This window comes from Carassius carassius, chromosome 8 (assembly GCF_963082965.1).
Source record: "Carassius carassius chromosome 8, fCarCar2.1, whole genome shotgun sequence".
In the NCBI taxonomy this organism is placed as follows: Eukaryota; Metazoa; Chordata; class Actinopteri; order Cypriniformes; family Cyprinidae; genus Carassius; species Carassius carassius.
In genome coordinates, this window is record NC_081762.1 from 20,631,515 (window position 1) to 20,659,141 (window position 27,627).

General features: G+C 38.1%; 4 protein-coding genes across 4 annotated transcripts; 2 read left to right on the forward strand and 2 right to left on the reverse strand.

The window, feature by feature from the left end:
• Positions 1–1,561: 1,561 nt before the first annotated feature.
• On the forward strand, positions 1,562–6,439 carry LOC132145499 (uncharacterized protein C6orf62 homolog). The gene is made up of 5 exons (XM_059556584.1): positions 1,562–3,061; positions 3,140–3,316; positions 3,481–3,606; positions 4,136–4,270; positions 5,141–6,439. The coding sequence occupies exons 1-5, from the start codon at positions 2,933–2,935 to the stop codon at positions 5,264–5,266; spliced, it is 693 nt and encodes a 230-aa protein (XP_059412567.1). The 5' UTR covers positions 1,562–2,932; the 3' UTR covers positions 5,267–6,439.
• Positions 6,440–8,191, reverse strand: acot13 (acyl-CoA thioesterase 13). The gene is made up of 3 exons (XM_059556585.1): positions 7,871–8,191; positions 7,434–7,618; positions 6,440–6,665 (listed from the first exon to the last, which is right to left on the reverse strand). Exons 1-3 carry the CDS (start codon positions 7,952–7,954, stop codon positions 6,509–6,511), a joined length of 426 nt encoding a protein of 141 aa, XP_059412568.1. The 5' UTR covers positions 7,955–8,191; the 3' UTR covers positions 6,440–6,508.
• Positions 8,192–8,780: 589 nt separating this feature from the next.
• LOC132145498 (tyrosyl-DNA phosphodiesterase 2-like) lies at positions 8,781–11,552 on the forward strand. Its single transcript, XM_059556583.1, has 7 exons — positions 8,781–8,936; positions 9,064–9,224; positions 9,330–9,518; positions 9,632–9,723; positions 9,805–9,923; positions 10,549–10,719; positions 10,900–11,552. The coding sequence occupies exons 1-7, from the start codon at positions 8,781–8,783 to the stop codon at positions 11,173–11,175; spliced, it is 1,164 nt and encodes a 387-aa protein (XP_059412566.1). The 3' UTR covers positions 11,176–11,552.
• A 5,412-nt stretch (positions 11,553–16,964) lies between these two features.
• Positions 16,965–24,820, reverse strand: tmem64 (transmembrane protein 64). Its single transcript, XM_059556586.1, has 3 exons — positions 23,384–24,820; positions 20,110–20,265; positions 16,965–17,391 (listed from the first exon to the last, which is right to left on the reverse strand). The coding sequence occupies exons 1-3, from the start codon at positions 24,083–24,085 to the stop codon at positions 17,206–17,208; spliced, it is 1,044 nt and encodes a 347-aa protein (XP_059412569.1). The 5' UTR covers positions 24,086–24,820; the 3' UTR covers positions 16,965–17,205.
• Between the last annotated feature and the right edge of the window lie 2,807 nt (positions 24,821–27,627).

The window sequence follows — 27,627 nt, forward strand, 5'->3', positions numbered from 1 at the left end:
GCTGCGCCATCTTGGAAAATCTTGGGAAATCCTAACCCCGCCCACCTTCTGACGCAGCGCGCTTCACTTAGCTCGCTCTGCAAATTCGGTTATCTCTGTGTATATTTTAGGCAACGAAATATGTTATAAAAACCATACTAACTATTTTTTTTGTCTTCATTAAAAGAAATCTTAAACATTATAGCCACACAAATGTGGTTCAGGCAACGCATATTGATTATATTCAACTACACATAACGTTTGCCTATTTATGAAAAAACAAAATATAAAACACAAACCTGCCTCTTTTCATTTTAAATATAATATAAAAATATTAAACATTTTATGGTCCAGGCAATATGTGCATTTGTACTAAACAACAGATTCTGCAGTAAACAACATTACAGATCATCTTCGTTGTATTAAAATTTAAAATGACAAAACTTAACCCAGTCTCTTTTTGTTAAATTTCAGTTTTATCAATATTAGCCATTATAAAAGTATAAGTAAAAGGTATAAGAAGCTATACAAATAAAGCAAACAATTCAGTTAAACATACAAAGTCAGCGCTCTAGTCTAACCATACATCGGTAAAGTTAAATAGCTTATAAAGTTATGAAACTTCCCCTCAGCCAAAACGATTGCCCAGGGAAATAATTATAGATTTACGAGACCAAAAATCGCCCATTAGATATACACAAGATGAATTATATCTCATGTTTAACCACTACAGAGACGCCAGAGTCCGCGGCATCGGCGGCAAACTTTAGAAGGTCTAGACGAGGAAAGACTGCTTCAGGCGGGGTACATGAACGCCGACGCCCGGTCATCGCTGGATCGACTGGATAAAATTTTCATAAATCTTTAAATAAACCACAGATTTGAGCTTTAAACAACTACATTCTCGCCTGAAAACCTCTTAAAACTACATTTCATGATACAGAAACAGTAGTATTATATGTCAACTGTATTAAAAAATGGCGCTTCTTGTTGTCATTCTCCGTGGCGCTGCCTTGTCAGCTGTCAATCAAGCTGTCACTCAAAGTTAACCACACCCTTATTGTCATATATTTTATATCTAAATACGATCTAAACTAACGAGTTAGAAAAAAAATCACCCCCCTCACAGTTGTCAGGCACTCGGAAGCTATCGAAAAATACAATAAAAGTCCACGGGACCAACTTGTAAAAACATGAATTTATGCTGTGAAAACGGACATTTTAACATGGGGGCTATGGACATTTGCTCCCTTTTGGGACCTTCCCCTGGCGGATTTTCGTTGTATTGCAGTTTTTCGAACTTCCGGGTAGGCTTCATTTTTCAGATCAGAATGTTGCCGCTTGGGTACTACGCAATTATTTGTAAATTATGTCGACAACATTTTATTTAATTGGTTGAGAAGTTATATCCGTATCTACACTCAACTACACTACATCTACACTTGTCTATCCTCCAAGTTTTGACAGTTTAAGTACTTTTTAATAATTTAATCTTCTTAGCTACAACCGACCCCACCTACTGTTTTTACTCGGGTAAGTTAAAAACGGTCAACATTGGCCTTCATGAACGCAGCTGACAGCAGCGTGAGCTCCTCCTCCGTCACGTGCGTGCAGCGGCCATCTTGAGTTGTTTGTTCAGCGAGGAGCGCTTGTTATTTTCCAGACAAACGCAGATAGAAGGACTGAAACAGTCGAAAGAATCGCTCGAAAGACATTTCACCCCTTTCTTCCATCATTATGGGTCCACCGCGACGCAGATGCCGCCGTCTGTTACCTGAGAGAACGGAGGACTTCGGTCGGTTTGTCACTTTATCTTGACATGGCTTACACGCGTGTGTGACGACTGTGGAGAAGCTCGAAAACAAACGGGAGACCATCAAGATAAACCTCCGCCGAGGATCGATCTATCCGGGCCGGGGTTTTGAACCGAGCTCGGTGTATTAAGACGCGTTAGAATTGTTTTGCAGTACTTGCTCGGATCGCAACGGGCTTCGAAGTCAACTCTAGTAAAAATAAATAAATAAATAAATATGACGAGAAACAATAGTTAGCCAGTTACGTTAGCCAGCCACTCATCAAAGCCAGTCTCTGCTAGCTTTGCGATAACAAACAGAAAACAGGCAAAAAATCCCCAAAATGTAACAGTCGGTTTAATGATGAATACTAGCTTTGGATGCGCTCCTAGATCTCATACTGGATAGAAAAAGACATGTAGCTCCCTTCAACAAGGTTATTTGTATTCAGTTTAGCTAGTATTAGTGTGCTAGCCAGCCACAAAATAAAAGCCTCACAATGAAACTCAACCGTGGCAGGAGAGCTAGTGGGCCAATTTTATGCCCTTAAATCCCAAGATGTCCAGCAAACTCTGTGTTCTTCCTCAGTGCCAAGATCTCATGGCATCTGCATTTCTTTGCCATGGTTGTCTTTCTCACCTGTCATTAAGATGTGCTTTTATGAGACCGCTTATTCAAAGACATGAATACAAGCAAGAGCCAATCCAGGAAGAGACTTTCCAAAGTCAAATCTCTAGGTCAGCTTTTTAGATAACTTTAAACCAGATTTATTTATCTGAAGACCGGGATCTTTCCCCTCACACACACAGAGACAAACACAAAACTGTCTGTCCTTTATTTAGAGATAAAACGGGGAAAAAAATCCTAATTGATCAGGTCGTGTTCTACGAGTGGTTTCTTTTAGCTTACACTTAGCCTTGGCTTGATTGTTTGTTTTAAAAATGGTGTAAAGCATCAAAACTGGCCCAAGTGCACTACCCACATTGATTAAAAATGACTTGATTTGGTTTTGCTAACTTTGTTCCTTAATTCAAATTAGTATGTAGTGCTTGGTTACAGCTTATTTAGTTTTTAAAAGGGTTTGTAAACCACATAGTCAACTGTCAAGGAAATAAAAAGCAAAAAAAGTCTGCTTAAGGAGAATAGTACGGTCCGTAACAATGGGAGACCCAAATTCTCGCCGGAATCAAACAAGAAACCGACTCCGCGCCCAGCTACGGAAGAAACGGGAATCTCTGGCCGATCAGTTCGACTTCAAGATCTACATTGCCTTTGTGTTTAAGGAAAAGGTACGTTAAATGATTCCGTGTGAAGCTGAGAAATGATTGACTGTTTCTCCAGGATTCTCACTTTTCCCACGTTTACAGAAAAAGAAGTCAGCACTCTTCGAAGTAGCTGAGGTGGTACCTGTGATGGCCAACAACTATGAGGAAAATATCCTTAAAGGCGTGAAGGATACGAGCTACTCCTTAGAGAGTTCTCTAGAGCTTCTCCAGAAAGATGTGGTGCAGTTACACGCGCCTCGTTACCAGTCGATGCGTAGAGTAAGTGTTGGCACACAACACGGCTCACTCTCAACATTGTCCGTTGAAGATTAAGCTGCTGTCAGCTGTGTTGCAACAGTAATGGTCTCGTCTAAAAACCCATGTCTCATGTTGTTTGAGGTCAGTGCTTTTTGTGTCTCACTGATGTTTCTTAATCTGTACAGGATGTGATCGGTTGTACCCAGGAGATGGACTTTATCCTTTGGCCCCGCAATGATATTGAGAAGATTGTCTGTCTCCTGTTCTCCAGATGGAAAGGGGCTGAACATGAACCATTCAGGCCTGTTCAGGTATGTATATGTAATTTCTACCAAAACAAATTGTGGTGCTTGCTTATCGTTCCTTGTATTTGAGGTTATGGGCTTGTTCAAACCATTAAGGGGTTAGTTCATCCAAAAATGAAAAATTATGTAATTAATGGCTCACCCTCATGTCGTTCCAAACCAGTAAGACCTCCATTTATCTTTGGAACACAGTTTAAGATATTTTAGATTTAGTCCGAGAGCTCTCAGTCCCTCCATTGAAACTGTGTGAACGGTATACTGTCCATGTCCAGAAAGGTAAGAAAAACATCATCAAAGTAGTCCATGTGACATCAGAGGGTCAGTTAGAATTTGTTGAAGCATCGAAAATACATTTTGGTCCAAAAATAGCAAAAACTACGACTTTATTCAGCATTTTCTTCTCTTCCGGGTCTGTTGTGAGCAAGATCACATCACATCACTGCAGTGATGCTGCTGACGTGTTATCTTTGTTATTGGGCGTGCCAGAAAACACGTGCTTCAACAAATTCTAACATTTTGCTTTGAACATTTCCAGGCCAAGTTTGAGTTTCATCATGGAGACTATGAAAAGCAGTTTTTGCATGCTGTTGGTCGGAAGGACAAGGCTGGGATGGTTATGAACAACCCCAATCAGTCCGTCTTTCTCTTTGTGGACAGACAGCACTTACAGGTTGGTTCAATAAAGTCCATGGGTAATATTTAAGAGTTTTTTTTATTTATTTTTTTTTTTTTATCAGTATTGTACATTTATCTAATACTCTATCAAATTAGGGTTTATTTATTTTTCCCACTTAAGTGTGATCTTTAGCAAATCTCAATACTACAAAGCTTTATATTATAGAATGCTTCAATTTACTTGTAACATTAAAAGTGATTAGGTTTTAGTGTTTATTAATGGACAAAAGAACATTTCACCAGGAATAATCTTAAATTTATCAGATAATGAAATGAAAAATGTTTATATTGACATTGTTGGTTAAATTTTTTTTTAAAATAATACATTGATCTTGCCATGAAAATAGCCATAGATGCTGGGACGGCAATGAAAATAAATAAATTTAATATAATTTGCACAGGGGCCATTTTAATTGGTTATTGACAATAACAACATAATTTTCTGGTTATCAGTAGTAACCAGAGTTTTTAGTGGTTCACAACTAATTATACACTGTATAATAACCTAATATGTACTGTATAACTAAATGTATATTTACCTTTTATTATATCTTTAATTGTATTGTTTATTGACAATAACATAAAAAATTTATTTGTAATCTTAATTGGCCAGAATTTTAATATCAGTGAATCAATTGCAAACTTCTGATAACCTAACATTTACTGTATACCATTTAATAACCAGTTTTTATTTTAATATTGCTTATTTTGGGCTCTTGGTAATAACATATAATTTAATAAATAATTTATTGGCTTATCAACATTGAGCATTGAGAACTATACACCTTTCAATTCCAGATGTTTACTGCATCATATAGTATTTAAGAATAGTCTAATATTATTTTCTCTCCTCATTCTTCAACAGACTCCAAAAACCAAGCTCACAGTTTTCAAGTTGTGCAGCCTCTGTCTCTACCTGCCACAGGATCAGCTCACCTGTTGGGGGGTTGGAGACATTGAGGACCACCTCCGTCCATACATGCCTGACTAGGAGAAAGGCACGGAAGACACCCCTCGAGGCCTCGAAGCAAGTTGAACTCATCTACACATCCCTCAGCTGAATAAATATGAACTTGTGCTTGGAACTCTCTGTTTTGTTAACCACTCATTTTCATCGTGAGATTTAATTTAGCTCCTTTTTTTGTTTTAAATCCCTCCCTCAACCAGTCTTGCTTTGGTTCATCCCATCTCCCCTCTCTCTGATCAGTTTTTATTTGAACCTGCATGAACATTGATTTTGAGTGGTTGTTCTCTTGGAGCTGCACCATCAACAGTACCAGTCACCGAAGGAACTCCTTGCGTTACCAAAACAAAACATATAAAAAAAAAAAAGGAAACCAATGACAGAGGTCTCTCACATGTGGTCCTCGTGTGTTGGACTGGCTTTAACATCACTGTCATGAGGGATAGTTAACATGTCTGTCATATTAAGTAGGGATTTCATGAGTAATGACAATCAGTGACTGAGGACATAAGAGCCTGGGTAGTCTTCCTCAAAAGGCTTCTATTACAAGGTGAACAAAACTTAACTCGTTTGGTGTAGGCATTGCTTCTCATTCAGTTACTGCCTTAGGTTTTGCTGGACATTTTAATTTGAGTGTCATTCCTTGCCTAAAATATTACAAACCTTGTTTGCTTTATCATTTCTGGAGGAGTGGTGCCTGAAGGGACGGTGGTGCAGTGTGTGATTGTATATTTAAAATGGTTGACAAACTTGTCTTTTTGGAGGAATTCTGATGCTGTTTTTTTTCCTGGGATAGTTGGGATGGTTATTGTCACCAGTTGAGCACTAAATATACATATGAGCTACTGATACCCGGATGTAATCATTGGTGGTGGGTATGTGATGGGAGACTGATGTTCAAGCTTCTGTACCTAATGAGAAATTTCGTAGTGAAACTTGAAATGGATCATTAAGGATTTGTTTTTCTTTTATAGACCACCCTGTTCTGAGAGTACTAAATATTGCAGTGCTTGGGACTTGGTATCTGTAAGCCATCTTTGTCCGTTCTTAAGGCATAAAAATTCCTTTATTTTTTCTTTTCTTTTTTTCTCCCACTTTTGAAATTCTGAGTGAACGTCGAAGGGGAAGGTGGGTCTTTGTCTTTATTTCGATGTACCCATTGTTTGAATAATTCTGTTGAAATAAACACAGCTGAACATATCCGAGCAAATGGAGTTTATTAATGTAACAAAGAACATGTTTCATGTCAGTTACACGGCATGTACATAATCAGCTACCGAGGTGTTTAGTGTGTCTTCCCTGCGCAATGAGTTTTCCGTTCGCCTTGTTGGTGAGATCTACTGTTGCAAATGCCAAAGTCCGTCCTTGTTTCAAAACCTGAGCTGTTATCAAGACGTCCTCTCCAATTTTAGCTGCATTCATGTATCTGTTAAATAGAAAGCAAACAAATTTAATTGTCAAGAGTACATTTTAGATGTTGAATGGGAGTCATTTTATTTTTTTATTGTGAGTAGGACTATTAGTCACACTTATTTCTCTATTCACACACACACATGAAGCTATTGGAACATTTCTGTCATTATTAAGCAAGGGAAAATGTACAGTATATGACAACATGCAATATGTCACAGTAGCAACCAGGCATTGAACAGCCTAATACATTCATTATGAGTACATATGGCAAAAATATGAAAACACTTTCCAATAAAGGTTATAAATAAATTTATAACTAGACATTTGCCCTGAGCAAACAGTATAACACTGCATAGCTGAATATGGTATGCTGTTGTGGTTTTATGGTGTTTTCACTTGTTTATGCAACAGTTATTATGATATTGAAATTATACTCTTAAGAACATAACTAAAAATGTAAGGGCTGTTTTGAGCAAGGCATTTGAAGCCATTTATGTAACTATTATAGTAATAATTTATATTTTGAAACTTATTTTTATATTTCACAATTTAATTTGTTTTTGCATTTTTTCTGTTTTAATTCTAGTAATGTTAATAGTATCTGGTAATCTTAGTAGGCAATTGCAATATTTCTTTTTTTTATTAAAAAATGTATTTGTTTTCATAACTTATATTGATTCATTCATATTGCGTAAACAGTTAGTTTTATAATAACAGCACTGATACTGAGGTCACCGCGGATGACGCAGCAGCCCTGTACACAGGTCAGGCAGAAGCTCACGTGATGTTCATGTCCACGCTGACCCCTGGAGCTCCTCTCTCGCTGTACATGATGGCGGTGGTGGAGATCACATCCACCAGAGTGGCTGTCAGTCCTCCGTGAAGAGTGCCTCCTCTGTTAGTGTGCTCCTCCTCCACCTTCAGCTCACACACCACTTTCCCAGGGGCTGCAGACAGCACCTCCACCTGATGACCACATGAACGTGTTTACTGCTGGGAGAACTGCTTTGGGGTGCGTTTCCCGAAAGCATAGTTGCTAACCTGTTAGCAACTTACTTGGTTGGCAATGGGAAATTGTATTGCAAGCAACCAACAAAGTTGCTAACTTAGCAACTATGGTTTTGGGAAACGCTCCCCTGGCTAGTTTACATACCAATGTGTGGATCTCCAAGTAGAACCACTGAACTAATTTAACCAAAGGTTTTACTTTACACGTACCTTACTTAAAACCCGGTCAAATCCAGGACTGTCCGCCATCGCTCTCATTATCTGTTTTATTGTATTTAGAGACATTGACACCATCGCTGACACGGCAAATACCAAAACACCGTGAAGGACAGGATCACTCTTGAAGAATGTTTGAAAGCTGGCCCAAGTGTTGTACAAAATAAGAGTTTTATTATGTACCTAGGCAAAGTCAATAGTCCACAACGATGAGAACGGCAGATAACTAATGTAAAACTGCACTGTATTCTTCTAATTAGGTTAAATAAATCTAATAAGACAGTCTATGAATACTAATAGGAGCTAATACTGACCATTCGGTTCTGAGGACTTTTATTATGAAACAATGGATAACCACGATTCATTTGAGTCGTGTCTTTTCAATGAATCGAATGAACGAAACATACCTGAGCGATTCATTCAAGAACACGACTGAATCATTTAAACGTAAGGCAACATATATTTTCAATTGTTTAATGCTAATGCTAACTAGTTTTAAGTTTGTAATTTATTTTCTGTCGCATGGGTGAATCAATCAAACTGAACTGGCACACACGTGTTTAGACATTATTTGACTTTTAACGTTAGGACCATAATTGCGTAATGCTGAATCGTTTAGTTTTGAAACGAACTTTTCGAAAGAACCGACTCTTTCAGCACTACATTTAAATGCTTCCGAAAGACTCTATTTGAGTAATAACAATTCTTCAGCACGGCACTCTCTGGTTGTAGCGTTTAATGTGAAAATTAGGTTAATATATTAAGGACGTGATTTATACCATAGTGTAAATAAATTAGATCCAGCGACCGCAAGCATACGTTAATATTAACATTGTCTCCGTGTTTTCGCGGGTTCCGCCCGGAATGTTTTTGTAGTTGTAAGCGTTCATGTCCCGCCGTTTACATGTCCAACACTGTAATGTCAGATAATCACACAGATCAACAAATGTCTGCTCTAGAGGAAACGAGGACGAGTCTTTGCGATCAGTTTGCCTATGTCTCTGGATCGGATAGTGCTGTGGCGCAGTGTTATCTAGCAGAAAATGAATGGGATATGGAGGTATGGCACTATTACTGCACCAAGTTTCCATAAAAACAACAAGAGTTGTATTGAGTAATGCATGTTTAGTTCTCGTTGACCACTGGTGTTCTTATAAAACGCTTTTTTATTTCTATGTTTCCGCCAGAGAGCACTGAACTCTTTCTTCGAGGCTCATATGGACTCAGTCTTTGATGTTGAAGAAGCAGAGGAAAATAAAGATGTGTCTGGGAATAATAAGAGAAAGGAGGTGCATTCCTCAGACCCTGTTGATTCTTCAAGAACAAAGAAGAAATTCAAGGTGGATTGGTAAGGTTTTCTCCTCTGTTTATTAGAAATTGAAAACAGCATTTGGTCTACATATATCCTCTTTATACACATCCCAAATAATATTTCAAATTGTTTGTTGTGCAGCATTGACCTGACAGTGGAGGAGCCCACCTGCTCCAGTGGTGTGAACCCCCCAGAAAGTAAGATTGAAAGTGCTGTCCCCGAATCTAATGCGGAGGACCGCAAGCTCTCCTTCATCAGCTGGAATGTGGATGGTTTGGACACATTGAGTCTTGCAGAGCGCGCCAGGGGCTTGTGTTCGTATCTAGTTCTGTGAGTTATTTAGAGACCCGCGACGTCCTCTTATTTCGTGTTTTATTTGAGAGTAAAGTTGTTTTGTTTAACTCGTAACTCCTCGTTGCATATGATCCTTTGTTCTGTTGTAGATATACACCAGATGTGGTTTTTCTTCAAGAGCTCATTCCATCTTATATTCAGTATCTTAAGAAACGGGCTGTCAGCTACTTGTTTGTTGAAGGTGAGAGAATGACCTTTGTGCTCCGACAGTGAAGCTGTGTATGAGTTATTTACCGATTCATGAAGTTCTGTGTTATTAAAGGAAGCGATGATGGATACTTCACGGCAATAATGTTGAAGAAATCAAGGGTAAAACTTCTGGAAAGTGAGATCATTGGTTATCCTACAACACAAATGCTGAGGAATCTATTAGTTGCTCAGGTGGGTTTGTGATTTTATCCAAAGATCGTGTTGGGGTATAATGAGTGGCACAGGTCTATTTCTTAAAAGAATCAGAAATACACTACCATTCAAAAGTTTGGATTTTTCAATATATTACTGTTTTACAGACAGTGTACCAATTCTGTATTTATTTGATAAAAATACAGTGAAAACAGTAACGTTGTGAAATGCCATGACAATTTAAAGTAACAGTTTTCTATTTTATAAATTTTAAAATGTATTTTATTCCTGTGATCAAAGCTGAATTTTCAGCATCATTACCCCAGTCTTCAGAGTCACATGATCCTTCAGAAATCATTCTAAGATGCTGACTTACTTCTCAAGTGCTGAACATTTTGAACAAAGAAATTTCAAAAGAGCAGCATTTATTTGAAAAAGAATTTGCTTGTAACGTATTAAAAGTCTTTACTGTCGCTTTTAATGTATCCTTGCTCAATAAAGTACTAATAAAAATAAATAAAAACTTTCAGACTGCAAAAAATGTAAATGTTAGTGTATCTATACATTAATATATCCTTTTCTAGGTTAATATTATGTGTCTCATAATTCATTTGCTTCTCATTATTTATGCACACATTAATTTTTTTTTATTACTCTTATTAAGGTGAATTTCTCAGGTCAGAAGCTATACTTGATGACATCACATTTAGAAAGCTGTAAGAACCAATCAGAAGAGAGAATGAAACAACTGCGGGTCGTGTTTCAAAAGATGATGGAAGCACCAGAAGACGCTACTGTAATATTTGCTGGGGACACCAATCTCAGAGACTCTGAGGTAAATAAAAAAAATAAAAAAATAAATTACTGATGGGCCTCTGAATAATAGAAAAATGTTATGAAATACTGTGCTTATGATCACAATAACTCCAAATACGATGGAGGAATGAGAGTGCAGTGAAAGTCACCATTAGTGCAATTAATGCAGTATTTCTGAAGACTATTTCTGTCTGTGTAGGTGGTAAAGGTTGGAGGTTTGCCTCCAGGTGTGTGTGATGTTTGGGAACAGCTGGGCAAGCAGGAACACTGCCGATACACCTGGGACACCAAAGCAAACAGCAATAAGACTGTGCCTTACATCTGCAGATGTCGCTTCGACCGCATCTTCCTTAGGTCTGCTAAAACCGGCCCGAGAGTCACTCCTGACCACATGGTCTTGGTGGGAATGGAGAAACTGGACTGTGGCCGTTACACCAGTGATCACTGGGGAATTTACTGCACTTTCAAAACATGATTAATAAATCCCCAGGGACTAAAGGTCTGTCTCATAGAAGATAGTTTTAAAGAGTGTTTGTACTAAAATAAAGAATGTGAAGAGTGCCTACAAATCCAGACTACAGATCAGCGTAAGATACAAAGACATACAGGGAATAATAGGATGCATAGCTGGATATAAAATACTGCAGAAAGAGATCTTATTGAAGGGTTTGAATGGAAGGATTTACTTCTTGTTATCCCACAGTTGTTGTTGTCTTTTGTAGTTGTCATGCAAAATCTATTTCAAACCATGATTTCAGTCAGTCTCTGCTCTCTCATAATGTCTTTTCTAAAATATGAAAGTGTTGACTGAATTTAAATGATTTTGTTTAAATAAATGTGACCTTGAGTTATTGTGGCACGGGTTGTGTGTTCTATATTACGCCGCAAGTGGTCAGTATTTCTCAAATGTCATTGGAACAGAGCCATGGTGTAGTATTGCTTTTTTAAACTACACACACATAGCGTGTGTCTACTGTAAAAAATCAGTGAAATTAAAATGGTGTAAAAATATTATACTAAATTTGTGCACATAGAACTATTACATATACACTTGCGAATAGTATGTTGTTACCATGCAGCAATCAAGCTGTCATTTTGTGCAAAAAGTGAAAATATGATTTAATTGTGCATTTTAAATACATAAAATTATAGCTTTGAAATAAGCCATTTTATTCGAAAAAATTAAATTTTCGAAACTATAATTTCCATCACAGATTGCTTGAAAGCAATACATTGAGATGGGGAGCACTGAAATAACACCGTGGTGGGAATTTTCAAAAAGTGGACATTGTTAGACAAATTAAACAAAATATCTTCCTCCACAGCCTGAGCTCACTAGATCTATCTCTGAAATAAAGTTCAGATAAATGTTCCACTTATTTCAGTTGGTGAGGTCTTCTCTTAAATGTCCTAGATTAGCTGAAAGCATATGAGTGTCAAGGCAGCAGCTGTCTTAAACAGGGTGGACACATGACTCCTAAAAACCTTGAAAGTCACCCCCACTGCCAAGGCTAATAAACCTTTTGCTTGGTCAGAAGAGTAAATATTAGATCTAAACCAGGTCAGACTGCCACAGATCTGCCCTTGGGGTCTGTATGACTGACTCACAGAGGTCTGCTCGTGGCGCAAACACACTCTCCTTGCCCCTCTCTCCAGGATAACGTCCACTGTCACTTAAAGGGCCAGTCCTGTGATAGGTTTGTTTGAATATCGTTATCCTTGTAGCTCAAAAGGTTGCTAGAGGCTCTCATTGTCCTCAACAAGACATGGTAGTAAATCACAGTGCTCTTCCCCTCAATAGACATCACTGTAGCACATTGAATTGTTTTGACACATGGCCAGGAGCACATGCTATTTCAGGGAAGGGTAATACTGGGACTTTCAGATCAGTCCTCTCCAAACGTTAAAGAGCGATGTCAGTATACTAGACCGAACATGCAATCATTGGTAACATAATGACAAGAACATGATATGTTTGTTTGGTCAGCACTTTCCAGGAGGGTTTTCTGTTATCAGGGACACACAAGGTTACAGTCATGGAACAACTCCAGCAGGGATCTTCCAACGCAACCTCAAGGCAATTCATAACTATAGTGAACTGGTGGATAGGTTTAGGATGGACCCTTATGGATAATTTTTTCTTTCAAAAATTTCTACGTTTCCTACTATTCACATTATACAATGTTATAAAATTGGTAATATAAAATATTTATACTTTCCCATGAAATTGGGGCCGTTTATTATGTTTAGGGGTAGACCTGCTTACTATTCTACATTCTTTCTTTCTTTCTTTCTTTCTTTTTTTAAAGGATATAGTTCACCTAAAAATGAAATTTCTCTCATTAACTACACAAATTTATATGACTCTGCACAGATAGCAACACATCTGACACATTCAAGGCCCAGAAAGGTAGTAAGGACATAATTAAAATAGACCATGTGACATCAGTGGTTCAACTGTAATTTTGTGAAGCTATGAGAATACTTTTTGTGTGTGAGAAAACAAAAATAACAACTTTATTTAACCATATTATTCTCTCCTGTGTCAGTCTTAGATGTGTGACACATGCGTTCTGATGTAGAACCCAGATGTGCTGTGCCTTGTTTACAAGCAGAGGAATGCACACGTGTCGTGGTATTGTTGTGAATGCGCATCAAAAACTGTGATAGAAGAGAAGGAATTGTTAAGTAAAGTTATTTTTTTGTTTTCTTTGTGCATAAAGTATTCTTGTAGCTTCATAAAATTATGGTTGAACTAGTGATGTCATGTGGACTATTTTAATGATGTCCTTGCTATCTTTTTGGGCCTTGAGTGTGTCAGTTGCATTGCTATCTATGCAGGATCAGAAAGCTCTCGGATTTCTTAAAAATATTTTAATTCGTGTTCCGAAGATGAACAAAGGTCTTAAGGGTTTGGAACGACATGATGATGAAATTAAAATTTTAGGTGAACTATCCCTTTAAACACACATTTTCACATCATAAAAGTGGGTTTGTTATATTTTAGGGTTTGGATTAGGGGTGGATCTTCATGCTTTCTTTTTTTATTTTAATTTTTTATTGGAGATCTTCGTATTCAGATTGTACAAATTCATACAAATTTGCATTGTAAAATAGTTACATTTTCCAGCGAGACCAAGTTGGTTATATTTGGGGGTGGAACTTTTTTAACTATTTTCTAAAAATCATACGTTTTTGTTCTGTTCTGTTCTGTTTTTTTTTTATATTGTATGTTTTCATTTGATTCACATTGCAAAGATTAATAATTAAATGAACAAATTAAAAAAAAAAATGCAAAATTTACAAGGTGGCATTTTCATAAATATTTTTATGATGGGAGTCAAACATATTTATGGTTGGGGTAAATGGTGGACCTTCATAGTTACTTATTTTCCAAAAAAATAAATACATTTCTACAGTTCAACATTGTACAATTTCATATGAAATTGCTTGCCAGTGAGACTGGATTGGATCTTCCACATTTTAGATTAGATAATGGTGCAGTCTGTACCATGTCACTGCAACTCCAAGATAACAGATACTGAAACAGGAGGCAACCATGTGAGAAATTAAATCTTAAGTAATTACATAATCAGATAATATAGCACTGTCAATCTGTAACTAAACTGAATTATCAGCAAACAAACCATCTTCTGTTAAGAGCCTGTTCTAAGACGTGTCTCCTACACTGAATTAAATGGCTGAAACACTGGGGTATTTATGTATACTAGAGAGCACAGCACAAGATGCTCATGTAATTTTTCAACAGTTTTATTTCATAAATAACACTGAACAAGCATAGTACAGCGATAAATATTTACATTGCAAAATTCTCTGTATAACAAAATACAGTGTATGTAAAATGCACTTGTCAAAGGGGTCAAGAGGTTTCAGTATAGTACCTGATGTGCCCTAATCTGAAATTACATTTGTACGTATTTTTTTTTTTTAAATGTGTTGTAATCTTCAGATTAAGGTTTGCCAAGAACTTCACATGACCCCTTTGCTGTTATATATAGCACTGTTGCATATCCCACTGTCATTTGGACTGGAAAAATAAGACAAAAGCACTGATACATAACCTCAAATTGTCATTTATTATTGTTGTTCATTAAATTTTGATTCTTTTTGCATTTTACACGCCAACAATCTTCATCTTTTCAGTTATCGCAACCCCATGCCTGCTCGAATTAAGAGTCTGAACACACCGCGGGCAAGTGTCCCGTTTCAGTGTCTTAGGCAGCAAGAGGTACAAGGCAGGTTGACATCGTAACACAAGACCAGGATTGTTGCATCTCTACAATGTAACTCAGATAGTGAGTCAGCATGTTCAGTTTTTATTTATTGCTAAATTCAGAAAACAGAGGGGCTATTCCATTTCCTTTGAGAAAAAAAAAAAAAATCGTCCCATTTTTAAGTTAAGGAATGTGTCCATTTGTGCCTAGTAACACCTGCATGTTTCGAAAAAAAATGTAACAACTTGTTAGAAAATCTATTTGCACACTCTCCATGTACGAAAAAGTGAGATGGTTTAGATCACTTAATAAAATTGCAATATTAATTGGAGCCCTTGTCAGCATTTCACTCAGACCCTACAGTCTAAGTAGCAGCAAAACTATAACTGGAGACGAAAATACAGAGTAAGATGAGATGTTTTTCGGAATGAGCAGCGCACCAGTGTTCCACTGATTGTCAGATTATGGTGAAGCTCTAGTGTTGATGCTGTAAACCAAACGGCGAGTCTCAAATGACTCGGAGAAAGAAGTCACTACCCACCGAGTGTACATTTCAGTTACTGGGAAATCCATCATTGAGAGCATGTGTTTCTTATAAAATAAAAATAAAAATGGGGATAAAAAGCTCACAATGACAAAATCAAACTACATCAAAGTCACCTCCACAATGATTTACAGCATGAACGGCTGGATTTACAGTATAATTTCATGTCAACCAGCCCAACAAACAAACTAAGCCTCAGGATTGTGTGAAATCCCTTGCACGTTCCCGGTGTGGAAGCTGTGAGTTCACCCGTGCTAAATGATATTGCCAGGACCCAAATACGTCAGTCAATGCTCAGGAGTCTTTTGTTTCTAATTAGGTGAATCTCTAAGGAGGGAAGGACAGACATTACCATGACTGGAGTCGTGTAATAACATTTTAGTTATAGTTCGCAGTTTTTTCAGTTATTTGTAGCTGATCTTGTCGCGCTCAAGTGTGCAGGGGAGCTGAATTTTCACTAGTGGGCATTTTTGAGGAAAAAGTGCCAAAAGATGCATTGTAGGCAACTGTGAGCCATTTTAGCACAGTGCCAGCAACCCATTAGACTGATGGGAATAATGTTGAACTTCAGCATTCATTACATATTAATAACAAAGTACTAACATATGACAACGCTTCCCTTTATATATATATATATATATATATATATATATATATATATATCTTCCCCTTATTTAGGGAAAATGTTTATAAATCATATCTTTAAATAATTATACAAATATATTCAATATTTCCCCACTTTTCTGCATTTTGTCTTTATCTTACAAATTTCAGTTTGTTCAATTCCATGTGCAAACGTTTTTGATTATGATTCTAACAATGAAAACAAAATTAACAAGTGTTATCAAAAATGCAAACAGCCCTATAATAAAGCATTTGGTTACACGATACAACAAAGAAGGCAAAGAATTTTAGTCCTCTCAATATGAGAATGAGAAATCGAACGCGTACGATCACACCGCTGAGCCAATCAAGCTGTACTAAAGACTCTTGGCAGGACATCCTTAAATATCCAGCTAAGAAAATTTCCTTCCCTCCCATCTGTTCCTTATAAAACTGCAGAGTAGCAAAAGTGTTCCCGGTTTGGCAAGAGCCAGAATTTGTATGCAGGTGGTACTAACTGATAATAGTTTTTCTTACTCTATACATAATACGAAAAGAAATGATCCATCAAGCAATACCTTTAGATGAATTAAAAAAAAAAAAAGAAGTATAAAAAAGGAAACAACTCTGCACACACACACACACACACACACACACACATATATATATATATATATATAAAATACACCAAAAAAGGAAACATCTTAAGCATATTAACCTGATATATTAGTTGGGCCCTCTTTTGTAACTAACTACAATTCTATAACATTTGCTTTAATTTACCCATTTCATGCTTTAGACCGTCTATAAAGTTTAATAATTTTATATTAGTATCATTAAGAAAAGAAAATGTACCGCAAAAACAAATATATCTCAAGTCAATCTCATAAACTTCTCATTTAATACTGGCCCTGGGTCCCAATCTTTGGGCAATGTTTCCATCAAAGCCTGATGATCTCTCTGACAGTCCAGTGTCGCTCCACATCCACATCAGACCTCCATCAGAACCAGAACTAGCTGAGCTAGCGAGCTAGCTGGGACTGTAGCAGCTCCCGAGACTCCCTGACGCAGGCGAGGCAGATCTCCATCCGTCCAGCTGGATAAAGGATTGAAATATGTTCATTCAGACCACGTTGATCCCCCCTCCCGCCGCAGCCCGTTTGCTGCAGTAGGTCGAGCTGCTGTGGTTGGCCGCTCCGCCGTTCATGCAAGACGTCTCCAGCTCCAACTGGCAGGCTGCAATGGCGGCGTTCAGTTCCACTTGTGCTCGATGTACAACATAAAACATCAGGCCTATGCTGATGAAGATCTGATGAGAGGAACACAGAGAGTGAGTCATTGGGTGGATCTGCTGACTGAGCTGATACAAACATCCACATGATGGGACTTATTCAGTGTGGTTGTAAATTTAAGCAATAATTCCTTGGCTGATATATCGAAACATCCTGTTTCAGTCAAGAATTCATTACTGGCATCTAACTTTACTACACACAAGGGCAAAAAAGCTCTTCCAGTGACTATCTATAATTATGGTTTACTGCAGGTTCCACAAGAATCTAGACTAGACATAAATATTTCATGTCCTCATTTGGTTACATATCTATTGCAAAATCTGCAAAACACCATTTAAATTTTTTTTTTTTTTTACTGTAATGTTCTTTATACATCTAATTTTTAGTGCAGGAGAACACAAACAAGTAAATTCTACAAGTCAAAATGAATGAAATTACACAAATGACCTGGTTTAAATTTCACATTGGGTTATACTCTTTAGCATTAATCACTGTTTATAGCCTTTTGTGATCATCGTCTAGTAGTCTCTCAATTGTCCAAGTAAGTGGCAGAGCTACATCTAAACGCCACTGAAAGTTCCAGTGGATTCTGAGAATTCCAATATGCAAAGCATACTTGGAAACCAAAGAACTTTGCAAAACAATGAACAGGTTCAAGACAACATTATACTGTGCACCACCAATTGTGTTTAAATAAAAAAAAAGGGTAACAATCACCAGTGTTGTATTAAGCTCTGTAAATAAACATGAAACTAAACAACCAGCCTATAATGGGATAAATCCACTCACTCATTGTTTTTTAATCCCTATAATTCATAAACAGTCTCTCCACACTAGGGCTGTCAAAATTGCTCAAAAATGACGTTCGAATATTCCCTCTAAAAAATACACGAATATTCGAACTATTCGAACATCTGGTGGCGCATGTTGCCAATGACGCGCATTACGTCAATAACAGGCAAAAATAATACAAAGAGACATAACTACTTGTATAGGTAGTCTATTTAAGTTTAAACATATATGACAACGTATTACCTACACAAAAACAAGGAAATCAACTAATGGCCAAGACTGCAGACCTCACGCTCTCTCACCCTCACGTTCTCTGCGCATAATGGTTGAAAATGAACAAACAAATTTTTGTGCAAGCAATTTAAGGACGCGACTGTTGTCCCAAATATAGCAGGCTTTATTCAGTGATTGAAACAAATAATATTAATATTAATATTAATAGAAGTTTTACAGCATATAGAACTGACATTGAATGCTCCGAGCGAGCTGTGCTGTGGTAAACATGGAACTTTTCCTTGACATGAAACGATAAATAATCAAACCTCGGATCCATTGCTTGACATAACTCCCCGAAGCCTGCCCCATCCGCGATACTGATCGGTCTCATGTCCTTAAAAATGAACGAAATTATTTTATCCGTTATGGCCTCTTGTCATGTTGCAGACAAAGTGCTTGCGGCGGGCGATGCAAAGTAACGTTAAGTGTCAAGACGTGACTGTTTAGCTGGAGTTACACACATTATGCCATGCTCATTTGGGTGCACATTTTTGAGATGTGACCTCATGTTGCTAGTTGTCGAATGGTATGCTAACTGTAGCTTGCATACAACAATATCGCGGGTCAACAATTTTACCTCATTTTCTCTGCTGCGGTCGAGTTGGGCTCTGCACTTGCTGGCACCTTCCATGAAGACGCGTCAACTTTCAGCAGTGATGCTGTGCCACACAGTGCGACTCCTGTGAGGCTGTGACCTGTCCCTGAACCCTCAGAAGCGTTAGCGCGCCCACTCGCAAAGCAGACAACCACGCCTCTACTACCGCGAGCCTTTTGTTCCACATTTTTTTTTATTCGAATATTAGTTTTCACCTTCGAAATTCGTTTTTTTTTTAAACTATTCGAATACATATTCGAATTTAGAATATTCGTTGACAGCCCTACTCCACACTAGCAGTTCCAGGTTTCTCACTACTGTGATGACATAGTCGGTGAAAGTACCACCCATGTGTGACGCTCTCTGCCCTATTAGCATATACACAGCCCTGAGTGAGAAGCTGCGGTCCACCATTACTGTTCTCTTGCTGTAGCTGCTGTAGGTGCAATGTCAGCGCAAAAGAGCCATTAACAGTGTCGATGTTGGGATGCTCCAACGAACATAGACCGCTGAGGACACAGTGGTTAACTTTCATTTTCAAAAGAAATGTCCCGGAAAAAAATTGAAAAGTCCTATACATTAATGCAGACTGCCTCACAAATAAGGGTCAGTTCAGCGCTGGAGTTGTGCAAAGATTGCTTCAGAAAGAGGGATCGATAATAACCCTTTGTGCACAAACATCCAGACTACAAAAAAAAAGTAAGCATCATATTTTGTTTTCCAAAAGAGCTTATTGGCTCTCTGTATGGCTGTCCATGCCTGTTTTCACTGATGCTCCCTTCATGTGCAACCAGAATGAACATGAATAGGAATGTCGCAGTTAAAAACTGCATTTGGAAGCAATGTGAGGTCATTACATGGTCACCACCAGTTAAACCATAACACCGGTATACCCGCGAGTGTGAGCTACTCAAAACTAGTCCAATCACTAGCCAATACCAATGTATTCTATGGCACCTTTAATATAACTTCTTGAAGATTCTGCAAGGAGTATGTTCACTTGTATGCCAACCTGTACATACAGGGTTCTTGCTGATTTTCTTTCAGATCTTTTCCGTTTTTGGAGGCTTACCTGTAGACTGAACACAAAGTATCCACTGACGCTCTGTTCTGCAATCACATCTTCCATTGTGCGCAGGGTGGTGCCCAGATACGAGTTAAGGAGTTGTGTTGGGAGAAGTCCCACTGAGGAAGCCACTAAATAATTTGGCAAGGACACATCTGTGATCTGTCAAAGAGAGCATTGGTCATAGAGTTGGTAAATACAACACAATGCACAGATTCGTTCCTGCAACACATGTAGGATGTTTTACTGGTTGTATTGCATTGCTATAATGCTTTGAAAATTAAATATTTAAATAGAAGCAAACACACCCTACATAAACCCATTAAAAGCATTGTATAATTAAATTGCATCACCTTTGGGTGCGAGTTGTAAAACATGGTGCAAATCTCTGTCTTCTTGTGCTAAACTAAGAACCATGTTGTAAATTACTTCTATTTTAGCTCATTAGACTGGCGAAGATGCAAGCATTGTTTGATGTGGGTTGCGTCGACCTATTAATATTCATGAACCAGATAAAATGACGCATTCTTGTTCTAGGAAGTGACTTCATTGTAAATTGCTGTGAAGCAATATTTTAAGTATGCACTATGCAGACGCATGCATTGTGTTGGGTTACCTACATAACGCATCACACTCTGCTTCAGCAGAAAACGCAGGGCACATTGAAATACGGCCCTTTCTATAGAACGTGCTTACTGAGAATGTGAAACATAATTCCAGTGTTACCCGCTTAGTGCCGACATATATCACACCCTTGGGTTGTGCACCCTCTGTTATGTAAAAAATAAATGAGGGTTAACACAATTAGAGTCAGTGGCACTTGCTTACTTCCCAAATGTAGACTGAAACAAACTGAATTACATCCTCATTGATATTAGGATTATAGTAGAGGGTGGCAGGGTAATGGAGCGAGAGAACGGACTCACATATCGGGTTCAATCCCATGTAAAGCAAACCCAAAACTGAAGAGTTACTGAGATGACCCAAGTACTCGATCACTACAGCGTCCTTCAGAATTAACAGAGACTTACGTTGCTTTAAGGGCATTGTGCTGTGCTCACAACTGCATGAAAACAAAACTGTTATTCAAATGTGTAATTAATTATACACAGAAAATGAATGCCATGCCAATACTAGAACACTCCCATCCTGACTGTTGTTAGTTTACACAATTTCACACAACAGTCCGAGACCAGACAGAGTTTGGACTCTGTAGCTACGCAACAGAATCAATATTTTATTACAGAATGTTTACAGCTTGTTGATTATAATGGGAGTATTCTAGTTTTGATTACAGTGTATATTGGGTGTTGTACAAAATGCAAAATCGCAAATGCAAATTTACTAAATAACTACCACTTTGGTTTAAAGCTTTTTTTGTGTGCCAAGCGATGTTTCTTCAGCATCCAATATATAACAGCTGCCTTTATTAAGAAGTATAATATACAAATGTTAAATGCTCCGATTCATCTCTGCATTCATGCACAAGTTACAAATGTTTAACTGCTGCAAAAAATATTGTAATTGACATTATTTACAGTTATTTAATTGCAGCAGAGTAACTGTAATTTTGAATATTTTTAATTAACTGTGCAGTTAAACAGCTGTTCAACATTAAAGCGGTTTGTTAACCTAAAAAAAAGAGAGACAAATTCCTGTGTTCAATGTTAATTTCCAGCACTCCTTAAACCCAGTTACCAAGTGGAAGTGGGGCTAAACATTCAACTTGTATTAAAAAACACCTGCTCATAAGCATCACCATCATAATAAAAAACAGTGAATAAATTATGCAAGAAATAGTCAAATATGTTCCAAAAAGTTCATATAAAAAAACAACAACAAAAAAACAAACAAATCAGCCTTAATCCCCCAGAAAGTCTCTCAAATCGAATTCAAATTAAGCAGATATAATCTTTCTTTGTTTTAAGAAACAACTTCTGAACGAAGAGAACAAAACACAGCTTGCTGAGTGACCAAACTAAATTATTTACATAAAATTCAAATCACATTCAGGAGCCCAAAAAGCTGTTTAACTTTTTTGGTAAATTATTTAAATGTTGCTGTATGTTTACATGTGTCAGTCACCATGTATTTATCAAAAAGGTTAAAGAAACTGGGTTAGAAGTAATTCGGAGTAAGGCTAAAAATGCTGTTAGACACTGTCTGCAGTAGGAATGTGTCACTGATCTTCACTGTCCTCTGTCACTGTTAAAGCTTGCAGTTTCTTTTTCATGTGTGTCAGCTAATTAAAAATGTATAATGTTGGTTGTGCAAAGTGTCTGAAGGTAATATTTCAATGTACAGAAAGACCTGTCTTTATACCCTTGATCCTGCGTGAAGAGCAGTTATGTTTGATTTAAATCTGCCTCTGAGCTGGAGGTCTTAATTGTTTAATTCCAGCAAAGCTGGATAAAGCCACCTGGATGTCCCTTGAAGATTAACAGCCACTTCAATGCTATTAATCAGACACATTTGTGTGCTGGGTGTCTTTTTACTCTGCCAAAATAAATCAAATAAATGAATTAATCAATTAAAAACACATGCATAAATAGGGAGAATCATATGTCTGACTCCAGTGAAACAAGGTTTGTGAAAGCCTGAATGTCAACATTTTCTGTTTTTTGGGTTTCTTTCACTAGTGAGTACACGGAAAGGATTTCGAGCAGAACGCTTTTAAGTGGGATGGGAAATCTCTATCACAAACCATATGTTGATCCAGATCCGGTTTTTAATAATTTCAGACATTTCTTGATAACAACAAAGCTAGACCATTTCTTCATTTGGAGCGATTTTCAAACATATGAATTTGTCTGAAAGGAAAATGTCACAATATAAGTGATGATCTATTACTTCGGCTATTTATTGTTTCTGTATAAAAGCAATATCATACTTGCAATTGATGTTGAGTTATAGGGTTAACTAAAACCACTTAACAACTTTGTTACTCAAAACAAAATAATCTTAAACTGAAATAAAATATTACAAATCTTAAACTTATTATTTTAGCTATTTGTTAGAACAACATCTCACTTAATGTATAATAAAAAGCCAAAACTGAAGAAAAGTAGAATAATTTAACTAAAATAAAAATATAAATATCAAATAATACAAAAGAAATATACTAAACCTGTCAAATAAAAGTGAAAACGGTTAGTATATATATTGGCATTCTACCAATGTCACCAAAATAACACTGGTGCGAAATTGGTTACACGAAAACAACAATTATGTCAAAAAACAACAATAATGTCAATAGAATAAATGGTCAAGGGCGACTTACCGAGAAGACCGCGTTCTGGAGGCCGAAAGGGATCGGCGTGAGTCTCGCTAAGGCCACGATTTTGAGTCCACTTCCCCCCTCCACGACCCGAATAACAGCACTCAGCTGTTCACTGCTGCCGATCTTACCCAGAACCCAGTTCGTCAGCAGTCGCTTACACACCACATGAGCGATGAAAGTCCCGATCAAAACCCCCACCATCACCAGCCCCATGCCCAACACAAACCCGTACAGATACCCCGCGGCCACGTTCAGCACGATGTAGCCCCAGCCGCAGGGGAACGACACCGTGATCAAGCCCACTATGAACAGCAGGGCTCCCACGAAACTGTCCAAACTCTCCACCCACAGCAGCACGTCCTTCAGGTACTGACGGACCAGAGCCACCGAGGAGAAGCACACGGCTGTCAGGACGCACGCCAGCAGGGCGCTCTTGAAGCAACAGGTGGTGATGCAGCACGGGTGTCTGAACTCGGGAGCGAAGGACGCGACGGGCTCGGTGTGACCCGCGGGGTCCGCCTCCGGTCTCCCTCCGTTCCCTCGCTCGTCAAACACGTTACAGATCAAGATGTCGATCTTGTCGCAGTCCAGTGAGTCCGGGGTCCGCTGCAACCAGCGGCTCAGCTGGACGTGCCCTCTCCCCGCGGCGTGCTTCAGGGCTTTCAGCACCCCCTGCACTGGCCCCGAGCTCCACAGATTCATCCCGACGTCATATGACTCCACTGGATTGATCGACTGGACCAGTCCAAAATGTTGACCCTTGAACGGAGGCTACACGTTGCCCAACCCGGGCTGCTCTGGCGAAGCGATCAGCGACGATTCCCTGGAAAGAGTCCAGTGATTTACCATCTAACGTTAGTGATTTATCTCGGAAAGACTGATGTGGAGTCGAGCCACTTCAAGGACTTGAGATGCAAGCACGTCAGCTGTCGCTCGCTTATGAACGCCATACTCTCGATCCCAACATCAGAAGAATAAACCTCTCTCAGACCGCTCCTGTCTGACCCATAAATCACACACACGCGCCACTTTCCCGAGTCCAGAGTCCCGCCGCTCTCGCTGCTCAGACTGTCACATCTCTTCGCTCAGCTGAGCACGGTTATAAAAGCTGTGGAAGACGGTCGCTGCGTCTGCCGGACTGGTTGTTTGCTTGCGCTCCACGAACTCTTGCACACATAGGTAACGGATGTTTACGCCAAGTGTTATTCATACCACTGTTTGTTTCCCAGCATTCCGTGCGATGTCGTCACGTGATGTCACGAGCGCACGTCAGCGTGAGTATCGCGATGACACAAGACTGCTCTCTGATTCACCTGAAAACGCTGTTCACTGTAACGTTTTAGTGTTAAGTACAATCACTAGTGGAAATATTTCACACGTGGTCGGATGATAGTGTTGGATAATCCAGTATACATAAATATAAACTTACTAGAAACACTGCTTTTTTGGTGTTATTGAGTAAAACACACACATTGGCCACTAGGCTATTTGCGGAGACTCTTTGGATAAAGTAATGTTTGCTGTTCAAAGTAGTATATATATCCTATACACACACAAACACAAAATTATTTATATTAATAATAATCATTTTTTATTAAATAATTGGGGGGGGGGGGGGGGGGGGGGGTGTCCAAGCTGTATGGAAGCCCATTTCTGTCTCATAAGACTAAAATAAATAAATAAAAATATATACATAAATACATGCATGCTTTGGTATACATTGGGTCTCTTTTCAAATGTTATTAAGATTTAGTAAAAACAATATTTTGGGGGATATTGAGTGACAAAAAAGATTGGAGAGTATTAGACACTCTTTGAACAAAGTATTATGTACCTTTATTGTTTTCTTGTTAATTATTTTTTATACTTTCTAATGCTTCCTTTTACAGATACATTTAACATTAAATCTTAGACATATTTAACTTTAAATTCTATAAATATCTATAAATGTTAAGATTAAATGTCAAGAATAAATTTCCTAAAGTTACACTGATAGAATATTCAGCCTTTAAAGGCCATGTGAAAACAAAAAGAAGCATGTTGATTCTCATGCTCAGCCAATGAAAAGGCCCAAATTGAGCATTGTGAAATGAAAACACAAAGCTGCTCTGATGTACAGTCGCTTTACATTTTTAAAGCATTAAAGACAATCTTTTTAATGCTGCCAATCACTGCTTTTCATTTAGGAAATATAATCTAGTTTGTTTTGTAAATCCACTGAAGCACTTTGACGGTTTGACAAATCTAAATTCTCCCCTTCCCATTTTCTGTTTTTAAAGTTCTTTTGTCATTTTTCAAAGAGGCATTTAGCCTCTACAATACACTTAGTTCAATAGCTAGAGTAAACAAGAAACGACTTCAGCAAACACTGGGATTGTATTTAAAATAGAAAATATATAATAATAGCCAGCCATAGATCTCCAGTGTTATCAGTGTTCATAATTTTGATATTTGACACCCTTTACCTTTATAACAGATTCTGTCACTCCTGGAATCCTGCCACACAAGCTCTTAACTGTGTAGTAACACACGAATAACATCTAATAATGAGAAGATAAGCGCTGGTTCTCTCCCAGATGGAGTTGGTGTCCTTTTTTACATACAACCCGAATTCCGGAAAAGTTGGGACGTTTTTTAAATTTTAATAAAATGAAAACTAAAAGACTTTCAAATCACATGAGCCAATATTTTATTCACAATAGAACATAGATAACATAGCAAATGTTTAAACTGAGAAAGTTTACAATTTTATGCACAAAATGAGCTCATTTCAATTTTGATTTCTGCTACAGGTCTCAAAATAGTTGGGACGGGGCATGTTTACCATGGTGTAGCATCTCCTTTTCTTTTCAAAACAGTTTGAAGACGTCTGGGCATTGAGGCTATGAGTTGCTGGAGTTTTGCTGTTGGAATTTGGTCCCATTCTTGCCTTATATAGATTTCCAGCTGCTGAAGAGTTCGTGGTCGTCTTTGACGTATTTTTCGTTTAATGATGCGCCAAATGTTCTCTATAGGTGAAAGATCTGGACTGCAGGCAGGCCAGGTTAGCACCCGGACTCTTCTACGACGAAGCCATGCTGTTGTTATAGCTGCAGTATGTGGTTTTGCATTGTCCTGCTGAAATAAACAAGGCCTTCCCTGAAATAGACGTTGTTTGGAGGGAAGCATATGTTGCTCTAAAACCTTTATATACCTTTCAGCTTTCACAGAGCCTTCCAAAACATGCAAGCTGCCCATACCGTATGCACTTATGCACCCCCATACCATCAGAGATGCTGGCTTTTGAACTGAACGCTGATAACATGCTGGAAGGTCTCCCTCCTCTTTAGCCCGGAGGACACGGCGTCCGTGATTTCCAACAAGAATGTCAAATTTGGACTCGTCTGACCATAAAACACTATTCCACTTTGAAATAGTCCATTTTAAATGAGCCTTGGCCCACAGGACACGACGGCGCTTCTGGACCATGTTCACATATGGCTTCCTTTTTGCATGATAGAGCTTTAGTTGGCATCTGCTGATGGCACGGCGGATTGTGTTTACCGACAGTGGTTTCTGAAAGTATTCCTGGGCCCATTTAGTAATATCATTGACACAATCATGCCGATGAGTGATGCAGTGTCGTCTGAGAGCCCGAAGACCACGGGCATCAAATAAAGGTCTCCGGCCTTGTCCCTTACGCACAGAGATTTCTCCAGTTTCTCTGAATCTTTTGATGATGTTATGCACTGTAGATGATGAGATTTGCAAAGCCTTTGCAATTTGACGTTGAGGAACATTGTTTTTAAAGTTTTCCACAATTTTTTTACGCAGTCTTTCACAGATTGGAGAGCCTCTGCCCATCTTTACTTCTGAGAGACTCTGCTTCTCTAAGACAAAGCTTTTATAGCTAATCATGTTACAGACCTGATATCAATTAACTTAATTAATCACTAGATGTTCTCCCAGCTGAATCTTTTCAAAACTGCTTGCTTTTTTAGCCATTTGTTGCCCCCGTGCCAACTTTCTTGAGACCTGTAGCAGGCATTAAATTTTAAATGAGCTAATTAAGTGGATAAAAGTGTAAAATTTCTCCATTTAAACATTTGCTACGTTATCTATGTTCTATTGTGAATAAAATATTGGCTCATGTGATTTGAAATTCCTTTAGTTTTCATTTTATTAAAATTTAAAAAACGTCCCAACTTTTCCGGAATTCGGGTTGTACTTCACACTAGCATGAACCATAAAAGATGATCAAGAAT